At 38.3% G+C, this 15,448-nt stretch overlaps 2 protein-coding genes across 2 annotated transcripts in view; both read left to right on the top strand.

Annotated features, from left to right (window-relative positions):
- LOC122663738 overlaps positions 1 to 15,448 on the top strand; it is a 28,403-nt gene that overhangs the window by 1,899 nt on the left and 11,056 nt on the right. The gene's annotated exons all lie outside the window — the stretch shown is intronic.
- On the top strand, positions 2,094 to 2,426 carry LOC122666066. The gene has a single exon (XM_043862176.1). It carries the CDS (start codon positions 2,094 to 2,096, stop codon positions 2,424 to 2,426), a length of 333 nt encoding a protein of 110 aa, XP_043718111.1.

Below are 15,448 nucleotides of genomic sequence, written 5' to 3'. Positions count from 1 at the left end.
GCGTTGGAGAGGATCTGATTCAGGGGTCTGGTGATCATTTTGCGTTCCCTTGTGTCAAGGTACAGAGACGATGTGTCTAACACGATCGGGTGGTGTTCTTTCCCCAAAAAATGAAATAGTTTTGCAGTCTAACAAATCTAGAAAATATTTCTAGATTAACTCAAAAATACTCTGAAATTTTATGTTAGGTTAGACCCTAAGGTCTCTTGTGCTTATGTCAAGTTTAGTCCAAAACAGGGCCAGTTAAGTGACAAAACAAAGTTTTGAGAGTCCCATTGAATAAAAAAAAAAGAAAATGACTGGTTAAAAGTACAAAGGGATCGCCCAATACATGAGACTATGAGAGGATATACAAACGAACATAAATCATATTGTCAAAATTATCATATCACCCTTTCTTGTGACAAAATTTGGTGTTAGATATATGTTCTAATCTTGCTAGACTAAAAAACAAAAATTACCAATCAGAAAATAATAAATTGATTTTTCACCTGTTCGTTTGACAAAAGATCCTGGATGTTGTGAGCTCTTTTGGTTCTATCTTCTATCCTTGTTAGACAACAAATTCATTTCCCTTAGAATTCTAAGAGATATGGACATTTTCCTTCGGAAGAAGAAAGGGGTCATTTTAAGCAGCTGCAGAGGAAAAGATCTTTCAACCATAAACTTAGGACAAAATAGGAAGGTTTCACTTCACTTCCCATCTGATTTTTTGAATTCAAGAAAGTTATGTTTCTTCTAACTTTCAATAATACTTTTAAGGGTGTCAAAACCAAATCTAAACCGATTATCAAAATTGAACTGAACCGTTTAAATCATAACAAAGAAATCATTTAATAAATCATTTGGTTTTGAATTAAAAAAGTGAGGCCATTTAGTTAAATGGTTCGGTTTGGGTATTAAAACATGAAACCGTTAAAACAATTAAATTTTTTGATTTATGTATTAAATAAGGGAAAATAACGCTACCTGATCACGTGTGGAGCGTTGAGGACATGGTGGTCATTTTGCGTGGCCCTGTGTCCAAGCGCAAGAGTTACGCGACACACGCAACTAGGTAGTATTCTCATTTCTTTGGCTACCAGCCTTGTAACAGGAACACTCCAAGCAAAATTTCATCCGGGAGAGAGCTAGAGTAGGGCTGCAAGAGGGTTGGGTTGGGCCGGACTTTATTAAACCTTAGCCCAACCTTGAGTCTCTTTAGCTGGGCTCAGGCCCGACCCGACCCTGACTCAAGGCTAGAAATCTTTTCAACCCTTACTCGTCCTCAGGGCCAAGATATGTCCATCCAAACCTCCTATTTGTGGATCTTTATTCCCTCAATTTGCCTACCCCTCAATTTCCTCAATTCCATCTAATAAGAGGACAGAAATGACCACCTTATCTCTTACTCGAACACACTGCCCGATGTGGGATCCACCTCCCTCTATTAGAGGGAATTGAGGTGATATTTTTCCCCTATTTGCTTGTAACCAAAACGACCCTTAGTGGTTCGGCAAGGAATGGCATTTTAGTAGATCTAAGGAAATATATGGGCAGTTGTGTCAGTTGCGGTAATCCCTGCACCCTGATCTTCTATGGCGCCTCAGGATGTCCAACGCACTATCGACGGCTGGGAGTACTTGGACCGCATCCCAAGATGCTCCCAACCTTGGGATGTGCGCCACAGAGGAACCCATGGAAGGGACTTTATGACTACAGTAGTACAGTAAAGCGTCTCTATCAGCAAATCGTCTCTTTCCTTCTCAAGTCACTCTGCGTAGAAAAATTTGAGGCTATAGAAAAGCAGAGGAAGGAACGCAGGTCCACGTACCTCTTTTCTATTAATTTTTTTTTGCTTTTAAATTTTGATTAGAGATCTATTAATCATATCACATTAAATAATAAATAAGAAACTAAAATATTAACATTCCCCCATTGAAGGCTTTAAATACCCATACCATTTCCCTCTCCTCCTCAAGACAGGGCACCACCACTTGAATTCTCAAAGATAACACATTTTTAAAGATTTCTTTTCTGTAACTTTTCTCCTCCATCCCTAAATCTTAGTGAGAAGTGAGAGGTAGTTTTCAAGTACTGATTACTAAGAAATCATGGGCAATTGCTTGGAGACATGTAGAATTGGCCAACAAAAACAAGAGGAGAAGAAAGAACAGCAACAGCAACAGCAACAGAGACATGATGAAGCAGAAAGAAAAGGAAGAGATGGGTTTATTAAAGAAGGTGGTGGTGGTCTCAGGGTGAAGATAGTATTGACAAAGGAGGAGCTGGAATGGTTGATGTTTCAGTTAAAGGAGAAGAGAGGGAAGAACTTAGAAGATTTATTAGAAGATTTGGAGAAATGGAGAGGAAGAACTGAAGCATGGAAACCCTCTTTGGAGTGTATCATGGAGAGTCCTGAAGAAGTACATGATATGAACAGGTGACTCTCCCCCCTCCCACCCACCCCTCACAAAGCCCAGGTTCCTCCCCCCCCTTCCTCCATTTTTGTACCATCTTGTTTTCCTCTTTTTCCCTTAAGTTTCCATAATGTAAATTAAGCAAGTTACTTGTAATTAAACTTTTAATTCTCTATACTTTGAGCCCATTTTTTTTTTTTTTTTTTGGGTGTAAACTGATCACTTGTTCTTTAGGTGAAATCTCGGATTAGCCGAGTTAGCCGAGGCTGATCCCGATTCTTATCCTTTTTGAGTAATCGATTCCTACTAGGTGTCTAGGGTTCAAGCCGATTCCAGATCAATTTGACTCGGCTAATCCAATGCTCGCTGTTCCGGAGTGATTGATTCCTACTCGTTTATCGGGTTCAAGCTGATTCTGATTGATTCCTGTTGATCCCAGCCAATTCTCACCGTCCGGAGTGATAGATTCCTATTGTGTTTCTAGGGTTTAAGTTGATTCCAACTGATTTCAATTGAATCGGAATCAAAATTAGAATCAAAATCAGAATCAGAATCGGCTCCGATCCAAATCTGATTCTGGGTTTGATGGGATCGAGGGGAAAGAGATCTGCATTAAATTCATATCTATCTTCTAACCCTTCCCTCTACTTCACTTCTCTCTCTTTTAATTTTTTCTTTTTGACCCTCTTCCTCTTGTGTTGTTAGTTGGGCAAGCAAGAGGCAGGAATCAAGATCTTTGTTCAATGGAAACTTTAGAAAGAAAAGATGGCAGACAAGAATTTGGGGTTAGGTTGCGGGATCAGAAAGTGAGACCATTCATCTTTTGGAACCATTTGTTTTGTATATTGGAGAAACAGGATTTCATGCTATGTGTTTGCATGTGACAAACCTCAATTAGTCAAAGCTACGAAATCAAATCCCAAATAAGTGTGGTGGACCTGGTGACGGATTTGGATCGTCTACGGCGCAGCTGCATAGACACAGGGTCGCACGTAAAGATCGCTTTACCCTTGCCTGAGTGGGGGTAAGGTGGTCTTTGCACGTGGTCTTATATTTGTGCAGCACAGGCAAGACGGGCAGTTGCGCTGTAGACAATCTGCATCCCCTGGTGACCCTAGGCTGGTCCTATAGGGTGGAGCCAAGGTGGGATCATCGATAAGTGGCTGAGGCGACTCGGCCTAGGTCTTGTGAGATTTTGAACCAATAGTAATTGAGGAGTTAGCGGGTTAGGAGTTGGGAGTTTTCCATAAATAACATGGCGGGTTGAGCTTGACAACTTTCCTAACTTGTAGCAAGCCTGAAATTAAAAGTTTAAAAAAAAATAAAAAATCAATTATTATTGTCACTCGGTTCTATTATTTTTCTAATGTCATTGTATTGGCATTTATCCCATGTATGTCCATGCTACCAATACTGTAGATAATACTATCCACTCTCCTAACTTTGATCGGTTTCAAACGATTTAGATTGAAAAAATCATAAAAATGCATGGTTCAAATTTGTCTTGTGATTTCCGGAAACATAATAAGAAAATGACACAATAATTAATTTATGGATAACTAATCGAGAGAGCTATATTTTTCTTCTCTTTTCTTGGCATCCAAACATAGCCTTAACATCCCTTTATTACATGGACAACTAATCAACATAACTATATTTTTTTTTTAACCAACAAAAAGTGAAAAGATTTTTGGGTACGCGTGTTCTCTCTCTCTCTCTCTCTCACATATGAAATGACCGTACTGTGTTTTCATGTACAAAACTGTTCCTTCGCACCTCATTGGTGTGCTCCTCTACGTCGCTTGCTCAAAGGATTCTATACAACCCAAAAAATAAATAAAATTGTCCTACAGGGGTTCTCTGCACTGGTAGCAGTTTAGAGTTTTCCCACACCTCTGGTCAAGGGAGACCAAGGAGTTCAAATGATGCAAAGAAGGTATCACGCAACAAGGTCCTTCACTTAGGACCTTTATGGTGTCAAAAGTTGGCCTGATCTGAACCCACCGGTTGAAGCCCAAGATCAATTAGACCGATTACTAATTGTGTTTAGTCGAACACTGACCTTGATTGATGATTAATCCCTTTAAACCTATTTAGCAGGCCCAATGATAGCCCGTTAAGGATCTGTTATAGCCTGATCAGGAAATTAGTTCGATTATAGCTTAATTATGGACTAGTAAGTGATTGATTGAATAGAAACATGTTCATGCCCTAACCTACAAGGCCCGATTACCTAAATGATAAAAATGATGCAAAATCTTAAATCACTGGGACCGATTGATAACCCCGAATAATTATCACCTTCAATTCGTGGGCACTTCCAATTCCTCTAATAGGAGGGAGTGGACCCCACCTTGGGCAGTGTTTTTGGGCAGGGGATAGGGTGGTCATTTCCACCCCCATGTGAGGAATCGGAGGAATTGAAGGAATTGGAGAGGGCAGCGAATCGGAGGGGATAGCGATTCTTGATACCCCTACCTTCAGTCATTGCACTTGAACTAGACTGTACTCCCCTTCCTTCTTCACAAGTAAATAATGGAAGATCTTTAAGAAGCCACAGAAGCAAGCAAACCCTGTATGCATTAGATAGGAAAGCCCCATTCACTACAAACATAAATGGCCTGAAATCACGGAGGAGGTGGGGGTGTGTATGGGCTGGCAATGCGTGGCTTGTAAGTATATGTATTATGTAGAGATCCTAAACTGAGACAATTGGTTAGCAAGTTTGTTTTCTGTCTTACAATTCTTTCCCAGCCGCACATGAGAAAGGAAGAAGAAACCAATCTCTCGTCTCTGCAACACCTAAGGCTCTGATTGGTATGAACCAGGTTGCAGTGATGGGGAAGGTTCATCTCTGTAATATGAGATCCATGAAACTTCCCCATGCATGACTGTACCTGTTCATCCAAATCACGACTTCAGGTGAGAAAGCGAATAGATGATGAGAAGAAGAAAAGAAACCAGAAGGTGCGCGGGAGGGATCCAGATCTTTTACGGCGTGGGTTGTCCGTCTTGCCGTACTGCGCAGACATAAGGTGGCACGGGCAAGGGTAAGGCAGTCAATGTGCGCTGCCTTGTGCCTGTGCAGCACAAGGCAACGCGCCGTAGAAGATCTGTGTTGGGGGAGGGATGCTGTCCGCAACTATTCCATTATAATTCATTCACTCATTCTTAGGTATTAATTTTTGCATATCGTCTATCCCACTTCATGTTGAGATGTGAATCAGGCAAATTCGAGGTAATTTATATCAAATTTGATATGATTTTTATTTCAATTTTAGATTGACTTCGTGAAATAGTAAACAACTATATTTTTGGTCAAGAAATTACTACCAATTCTAATCGGTCAGAATTAACCGAAACCCTAGATTTGAAATCGAAAAGAACTAAATGATTTACAAATCTTGGATTCAAAAAAGTCCTATAAATGTAGCTACAAGAGAAACGTTTATTGAATTTTCTGCCATTTTATTGATTAAAAATAATCGATCAAAAATAAAGAATAAAGTGAAAGAGATCTCTATTCCAATTCAAAGTGGCATGAATTGAAATCAGGGTAAGCCAATTCGAATCCAAATTCTGCCTTCTTAGATTTGATTTTCAAACCATGACCCAATTTATTCAAAGATTCCCTTCCCTTCCTAATGATGATAATAACCCCCACAAAACGCAAAAGGCAAGAGTTTTTCTTCTCATTGGGTTGTCATTATTCCTTTTGGCATGAGGACATATCCATTGCTATCAAGGTTATTAGTATTGGTAACAACTGATACCACTACGATTCAGGCAGGGTATCAAAAGATATCGGGCACGGATTGACGGAAAATTAAAAATGGTTCCTTTTTTTTTTTTTTTGGAAAATTTACGTTTATCACCCTTATGGTTTCAAATAATTATGTCTACCACCCTTGAAATTTCATCTATTTCTTAAACCTCCCCTGTATTTTGAAAGATTCTTACAAACGTAGTAACGTACCATTACCATTAGATGAGAATAGATAAATGATGATGTCATCGCCTAAATATTAACTAAATGCCCATAATACCTTTAATGAAGGTGCTTTTACATAAGGGAAATTTACGTCTATCACGCTGAGTTTTTATCCTATGCAGTTACTGCACAGAGCAGTACTGCATCCTGCGGTAGCTGCAGAGGCCATGTGCACCATATGGGGCCCATTGTGCCACAAGGCCTCTGCTGCGCCGTACGATGCAGTACTGCACCGTGTAGTTATAGGAGAGGATAACGATCCCTATCACGCCTGTGTTTTTATGCAATTACATCTACCACCCTTGAAGTTTTAAAATTATGTACGTACCCCTAAGTGCTAATTCTGTTAATTTTATTTTGAAAAGATAATTTTGCCCTTTCTTATTTGCTATTAATAAACTCACTCCATCCAACCTTGTTACCGTTGCATACCCTATTATCTGGAGCGACAAGGGTTTGAGAGCCGACGACCTTCCATTTTGCGATCACTTGCAGAGGATATGTGGGCGATGACTTTCCCTTTTGAGACGATGGTGTTTCAAACAATGGGGGTAAATATGTAAAAAAAAACACCTTTTTTATGAATTTAAAAAAATAATTCAAGGGTGGTAGACGTAATTGTTTGAAACCACAAGGATGGTAAACATAAATTTCCTTAATAACAAATAAGAAAGGGTAATATTGTCTTTTCAAAATAAAAATAACAGAGAGCACTCAGGGGTACAAACATAATTTTTTAAATTCTAAGGGTAATAGATGTAATTGTTTAAAAACATAGGGGTGTTAGACGTAAATTTCCCCCTTTTTTTTTTTTTTTTTTCTCATACTCCTGATCCATATTAGTATTGTATCGATATTAGGTAGCGACAATACGGATAATGATATCGATACCTTGATCCATGATTTGGATTGCCATTGGGCTTAAGTGAATCTAGTCATGAGAGTGTTAGTGGTGAAGCTTGATCTCTGTTTTAATCTAGAAAGTACAGTGATTCTTCGATGGGTTGTTCCGCCTTTGAAACACGCAAGAAGGGCTAAAAAGCACGCATACATTAGCACCAAAGGCGCTCTTTCCTATAAAGCTTGTCGAGATCTTCGATTTGATAAATAATTCACCCTATGTTGGTTCATGTCTCAGACCATACCAGGTGGGTTTCTGGGGATAGTTTTGTACTTTTGCAAGTTAGGGTTTCCCCCCCCCCTATATACATGTGAAAAAGCTGTATGCAGTGGATATCTCTTTGAGATAGGTGTGTGAGAGTTTGTAATTTCTTTAAGAAAATAGTAGATTTGGACTCTACCGTCGATGTAACCTACCTTCTTGGGGGTGAATCACGTAAATCTTTATCTTGTGTATGTGTGCTGACTCTTTCTTCTATCTTCTTGGGGATGAATCACATAAATCTTTATCTTGTGTATGTGCGCTGACTCTTTCTTCGTCTCCAAATGCATCCTCTTCCCACCCCCATCAGTCTCAGGCTCTCAGCCATCCATTTTGGTGGATACAATTAAAGATAACTTCAAAATAAATTTGATTATGAAATGATGAGGTAGAGAAGAGAGAGACACGATGGGCCCTTCCCACTTGGCTCACCAAAAGGGCAATCGCAAGACCCCAAAGCTTTTTCTCTCAAGTTGCGCAGGATCAGCGACATAGTCCAATTTAGCAGAGCTGTCGACTTACGTCTTGAGGAATTGACTGATTCACCTTTGCAGAAAAACCCAGAAAAAGATAAACAAATACATCCACATACTTGGATCGCACTTTAATATCCACATAAATGCTCGTTGATAACTTAATATGACCGTTGTTACCGTTATTGATATTATTAATTGCTTTGGATAGAGTTCCTTTTTTTTTTTTTTTTTATTTTTTTATATTTTTATTTTTTTTGTGATGAAATTTTTATTTATTTATTAATTGCTTTAGATAGATATGAAATTTTTTTTAGGGGGGATTTGAGATTAAAGCTGTGTTTGATAGCATTCTTGGAATGTATTCTAAAGATGATTTTGCATTAGACAATAAAAACAACTATTTTTATCATTTGAATATACAAGAAATGTATATCAAAGAGTCTAACATTACAAGGCATAATCAGATTGGAATAATCGGAATTGATCAGAACCATAGAAATTGAAATGGAGAAGAAGAAATAAACTTTTTTTTTTAAAGGAAACAGAACCCTGAAAAGCCATAGGGGATACAAAATGATCGCCCACCCCAGAAAATCTCACCCCTATTGATACCTCTGCGCATGTTCCCATTGGCGCATGTTCCCATTGGCCCATTTGGTGCAAGGGACTCTGCCTTTCAGGTAACCCATTCCCATTTTTAAAATCTGTGATTTTTTGGGGTTTTGATTCAATAAACTTGGAATCTCACTGTACCAAGACAGGTTTCATTGATTTTCTGCTATTTTATTGACTAAAAAGAAGAAAATAATTACAAAAATGAAGATCAAACATGAGTAATGGCGATTCAAATGAGAGAATTGCAGGAATCGACTTAGAATTGGAATATGTGGATTCTGATTTGAATTGGGCATTCACGGGAATCCCTCAGACCAAGTTTTCCTCGCCCTTCTCTTCTCTTTGAATTAAAAACAAAAAATTTCATACATCAGCTGAAAAGATTTCAAACTTCAAAGTATAAGCTATTGTGAATCTGAATTGGATTTAATTAAAACTCTTCAGAGATACTCTCGAGAGCTGGATTCCAAGAACAATGATCAGGGCTAGTTGGAAATTTTACAGTACTGGAAGGAGTAGTATTGGTGCAAGTGGTTCCTCTGATCCTTTGAAGCTGATCATCACTCAATTTCAATTTGAGAAGTCCTTCTTCAACTTTGCATTTAGATAAGAGTAAAGCTGCTTCTTTCTTTGTAAGTAGAATCTTCATTCTCGTCACTCCTCCTGAAGACCCAATTACTTGTTTTCTGCTTCGTTCTTCTCTCCCATGATGAGTTCCAGCAGGAGTAGTAGGAACAGGGGAGCCCTCTTTAATGGAGAAAGAAGGTCTTTTGTTCAGATGATCTCTGCAAACATGCTTTGGATCCACTATTTCTTCATCTTTGAGTACTCCAATACTGAAGCAGTTAAGAAAACAACAGTTCTCCATAGATTAAGAGAGAAAAAAGAAGATGAGATTAGAGGAAGAAGGAACTCTGAAACTTGGAAGGAGTGAAGTGAAGAAGACGATATATATAGATAGAATAGAGAAAGGGTTAAACTCTCTCCCAAAATTGTGGTGAAGTATAGAACGCGGCATCGGTCTCAAGGAATGTGAGACCCGACCCAACGTGTCCCGTCAATCGTCAAGTCTCATGAAGTTCTTGAAGGTCCAGAACCAGTCTTTTCAGTGAGCCCCCCACTAGGGCAACCACAGTTTATATCACCAAGAAAAGTATGCAAGACTGGGTCTGGGTCGGATTAGTGAGGACTAAGTATTTTAATCTTGGAATCAGGGTCGAATGTGTCCCAACCGATTCTGGTCCGACCCAAAAATCTTAGAATTGGTTTCTCATATATGAAGCCTCATGATTCTAGTTCCAAAAGTTCATGGTTTTAAAAATCAAGAATCGGATCGGTGATCGATCCCAATCTTAACCGATCCAATATGGCCGATTCACACTTAAAACCCTAAAAATTTTCATGTTTTTGGATTTGTGGATCGATTCTAGAGTTCATGAAGGCTGATTCTGCATTTTAAACATTGCAAAAGTTTTAGAATCAGTTAATTAAAAACTTAAAATTTGGTATAAATTTAGTTTCCATCGATTCTGATTCGATCTAAATTGGATCAAAAGTTAATTGGAGTCAGCCAATATCAAGTTCCAATTTGAATAAGATGATTTTATGGATCAGGATTCAATTTTTAAAGGGATTTTTTTTATTGGCACCGCTTGAGGTTTCAAATAATTTGTAACTTATTTTTTTGGCCCTTTTAAGATTAAGTGTAACATACTTTTTTTTCCCGTAGGGAATCTACTTACTTTTTTGCCCTTTGTATTTAATGTAAATGTAAAGAGATGATGATAGAGATCATACTAAGAAACAAAGAGTTCCATACGAGTACAACTCTTATCTGAACGTAGTGAAAATTTTAAATAATTTTTCAGAATACAACAAGGGGCAAAAAGTAAGGTTATAAATATTTGCATGACAATAACCTTTTGATAATGACACGAGAAATCAATTTTCAAATTATTTTAAAAACCTTTTTTTACCTTTAAGCTAAAGAATTTTATAGAATATGACAAAAGAGCAGTTAAATGAAAGTTATAAGTTCTAAATACACGGTAGAGGTGTCATTTAGACAGTTCTATTTTTAAAGGGAATTTTTTATTGACACCCCTCAAGATGTCAAATAATTTGTAACGTTACTTTTTGTGCCCTTTTAATATCACTAACTCTTCTCCAAACGAAGGTAATAATGTCATTTCACATATATACTGGAAAAATAGGCATATGACAATGACATCTTTTGATTTTTTTTTTTTTGGTAAGAACTAAGTCTTTTGATAATGATATAATGATGTGTCATTTTCAACTTGGTTTTGGAAACACTTATACCCTTGTCTTAAAAGAGTTTTAAAAATAAGACTATATAATGGCTATTAAAAGAATTAGTCAAGTTCTAAATAATAAATACACCTATAAAATTTTATACCATTTTTTTTTGGTAAATACAAAATTTATTGCAAGGGGGTGGCAAGAGAAGCACGAGGCTTCTTGATTACAAAGATCAAGAAGCCAAGGAGTGGAAAGTGGCTAAGTCGTTTTATTTGCCAAAGACAGAGCCTTCCGAGTTAGAGAATGGATGATACAGTTCGCCTCCCTAGAAATGCATGCAAAGTTGCAGGATGGACACTCCAATCTTTTAAACTATAAGATCCCTTACCTCACATATCAAGTCCAAGTTGAAATACAAAAGCTCCTTTATCTAAAATAGAACATCATTTCTTTAAAAATGCTAACCTCCCAAATTAAGTTGAGTTGTGAATAGGGCTGTAAACGGATCGGATTTGGTTCGGATAGTGCTATATCCACATCTGCATCCGATTAGCTATCAGACGGATTCGGATAGTGCTAAACGGATACAGACACGGCTACGGATCGGATATTTTATCCGTATATATGTAAATATAGCTTTTCGGATAGCTATATCCTATTCGTATCCGCATCCGTTTAGCGTTCAGACGGATTCGGATAGTGCTAAACAGATACGGACACGGATACGGAAACGAATTTCAGCTATTCATTTACACCCCTAGTCGTGAAGCCAATCATTTGGTGGGAGAATTCTTTTTATTTTCCTATCTCCCTTTTGCACGAGTTATGAATTCTGATGGCAAAAGATCCTACATGACATGTTTGTATTGGAATTATGATGCTACTTTTATCAGTTTATGTACAATCATATTTCTATTTTCTTCTTAGCTTTTGATCAGACCATATATTTTTACACTATACTCTGTATGTAACCATCTTTAGAAAATGTCATCTGTGTTCTTTAATTGGATTTTATAAAAGCATGGCCAATGTGGCATGGATTTGTTATAAAGGGGTTTTCTTATTGACAACCCTTGAGGTGTTAAATAATTTGCAATTTAAAAAAGAAACACAATACGCAGCATGTCCCCAAATGTATGGAGGTGCAAAATGATCGCTTGCCCCGTTCTTTATCCCCTACAGTCCCTCTCCAGTGCCTCTAACAAGGGGGCACAATGACTACCCTATTATGTACAATCATATTTCTATTTTCTTCTTAGCTTTTGATCAGACCATATATTTTTACACTATACTCTGTATGTAACCATCTTTAGAAAATGTCATCTGTGTTCTTTAATTGGATTTTATAAAAGCATGGCCAATGTGGCATGGATTTGTTATAAAGGGGTTTTCTTATTGACAACCCTTGAGGTGTTAAATAATTTGCAATTTAAAAAAGAAACACAATACGCAGCATGTCCCCAAATGTATGGGGGTGCAAAATGATCGCTTGCCCCCGGTTCTTTATCCCCTACAGGTCTCTGTCGGGGCCAGTTCCCCAGTGCCTCTAACAAGGGGGGCACAATGACTACCCTACTACCCCTGCCCGAACACTCTGCCCGAGTAGGGTTCACCCCCTTATTAGAGGCACTAGGGAACTGGGCCGGACAGTAAACTGGAAAAGATAATTTTCGTCTGCCCTGTGAAAGTTGGAGATCTCACCCCTACAGCTCCCATGCATTCTTCCATTGGCCCGTGCTGGTGCTGGGGCCATGCTGGAACCCACTTCCTTTTTAAAATTTGTGATCTTTTTGGGGTTTTGATTCAGTAAACTTGAGATCTTACTGCAACAAGACATATGTTTTCATTGATTTTCAGCTATTTTATTGACTATTAAAAGAAAATAATTAGTATTGGCGATTCAAAAGAGGTTACAGGAATTGACTTAGAATCGGAATATGTGGATTCTGATTTGAATTGGGCATTCACCGAAATCCATCAAACCCCTCTCGTCTCTTTGAATTCAAAAACAAAAAATTTACATACATCATAACTGAGAAGATTTCAAACTTTAAAAGTAAAAGTTATCGTGAACCCCGGCCTTGATCGATTCAAGAACCGATCCATGAATGAATCTGAATTGGTTAATTGAGAATTTAGAACTCTTCAGAGATACTGTCGAGAGCTGGATTCCAAGAACAACGATCAGGGTTAGTCGGAAATTTTACAGTTCTGGAAGGAGTAGTAGTAGGGCAAGTGGTTCGACTGATCCTTTGAAGCTGAGGATCACTCAGTTTGAATTTGAGAAATCCTTCCTCAACTTTGCAATTAGATAAAAGCAGAGCTGCCTCTTTCTTTGTAAGTAGAATCTTCACTCTAGTCACTCCTCCTGAAGACCCAATTACTTGTTTTCTGCTTCGTTCTTCTCTTCCAGCAGAAGCAGGAGCAGGAGCAGGAGAACCCTCTTTAATGGAGGATGAAGAAGGCTTTTTATTGTGATCATCTCTGCAAATATACTTAGGATCCTTTGCTTTGGTAGTTGCACCTTCCACAGCTATTTCTTCATCTTTGAGTACTCCTGCAGTACTGAAGCAGGTAAACAAGCAACAGTTCGCCATAGATTGAGAAAAAAAGAGAGATGGAGAGAAAAAGAAGACAAGGTGAGAGGATGAAGGAACTCTGCAACTTGGAAGGAGTGAAGTGAAGAAGACCATATTTATAGAGAGGGTTACTCTTTGAAAATAGTTTAGGCCAAAGTAAACAACGCGGAAAGCTCTCAAGGAATGTGAGACCCGACCCAGTGGGCCCGTTAATCTGTCAAGTCCCATGAAGTTGAAGGTCTAGTCGAGCCAGTCTTTGAGAGTGAACCCCACCCCCCCAGTGGGCCACCACCATCTATATCATCAAGAAAAGTATGCAAGACTGGGTCTGGGTCGGATTAGTGAGGACCAAGGATTTAAAACTTGGAATCAGGGTCGAATGTGTCCCTGTAGATTTTGATCCGACCCAAAAATCTTAAAATTGGTTTCTCATGTCTGAAGCCTCGTGATTCCAAAAATCCTAGAATCAGTTAAATGTATGTAATTAAGATTGATCACAGCCGATTTTAATCCGAAGAGGTTGATTTGATCGATCCCATTTTTAAAATAGTGGAGAAAACCCCTGGTAGAAAAACAATGCCCAAAATGACGATTTTGCAGAAGAAAAAAGAAGATAAAGAGAAGACAAATACACAAGACCAGATTTTACGTGGTTCACCCCCAAGTAGGAAGGCTACATCTACGGTCGAGCGATAGAATGATTTCACTACTTATCTAAAGCAAAAATTACAAACCCTCAAATCTCACACACCTCTCAAAGAGATAATAGCACTTTATAAGGAAACCCGAACTCATGAAGAACAAAACTACCCCTAGAAACCTAAGAGAACCACCCGGTCTGGTTTATAGACCTGCCCCAATATATGTCAAAATACATATCAGGAATGAAAATCTCAATGCTTTTAGATCATTCTAACGCGTTTCGTAGGCGCAACGGCCCGCCAAAGAATCACCACAACACTTTTTAGGCTTTACCAATAACAAACCTCAAGGTTTTAAAAACTTGGAATTGGGGATAAATCGGTCTTCAACGATTCTGATTGTGTGGCCCAGCTCAGCCGCTGAATGCCCCCTGACAGCACCCTGGGCGTGCTGGGCTCCCTGAAGACGAGCTAAATTCGTTTCCCTTATTTTTGGGATTTCTAGATTTCCAGTATTAAACGCAACATAACCGGGTCAATGGGTTGTTTGAGATTTTGAACGTTTAATTCACTCTTATTGTCTTGTTGTGTTTGGATTATGAAAGACGTTTCTTTACTCTCTCTCTCTTTCTTTGTTTGTGGAAATTAAAGGAAACGACATTACCACAATGAAGAAATTAAATGAAAAAGCTAAGGATTATGATCAGTTTGGACCTCCTAAGAGTATATACTAATAAGTCGTCCATCCTTCTAACTTCATTGCCTTTAGTCTAATCTACTCATCATTATCAGATCTCATTAGTCATCCACTAACACTAACTCAAGAATCTAATAATCTATGCCCCCAGATCTCACTTTTTGCACCAAAGTAGACCAAGTCAGCTTAGAGCCTTCGAATCTACCCTGTTCTCTCTCCCCCCCTTGAAATGATCTTCTGCCCTTTGCTTGAAACGATTCCTTTTCGAGGGCAATCATTGGGTATTTCTTGTCGACATAGGTTATGCTCCCGGACGGGAAACACTCTCCTTATACACTATCATCAAGGGAGAATCATGGAACTCACCTCCAAATCTGGTAGATTTTGGCTCTCACATGACATATCAAACTTTGGTTCATTCTAAAGTAATTTATAATATTAGAATTTAATTACACAATTAACGTGACGAATCATTGAACATGTAAACATGACCAAGATATTTGATAACAAACTCATATTTGGATCATATCAGTTGAAGAAGATGATTATCAAGTACTTTGATCTTCCTAGTTAATCTTGATTGTTTTCTTATTCATTTAATATCTAGGGTTAGCAATTAATGGGCA

This window comes from Telopea speciosissima, chromosome 6, assembly GCF_018873765.1.
Source record: "Telopea speciosissima isolate NSW1024214 ecotype Mountain lineage chromosome 6, Tspe_v1, whole genome shotgun sequence".
Taxonomy (NCBI): Eukaryota; Viridiplantae; Streptophyta; class Magnoliopsida; order Proteales; family Proteaceae; genus Telopea; species Telopea speciosissima.
Note: the sequence above shows the minus strand (reverse complement) of the source record. Positions and strands in the feature narration are given on the sequence as shown.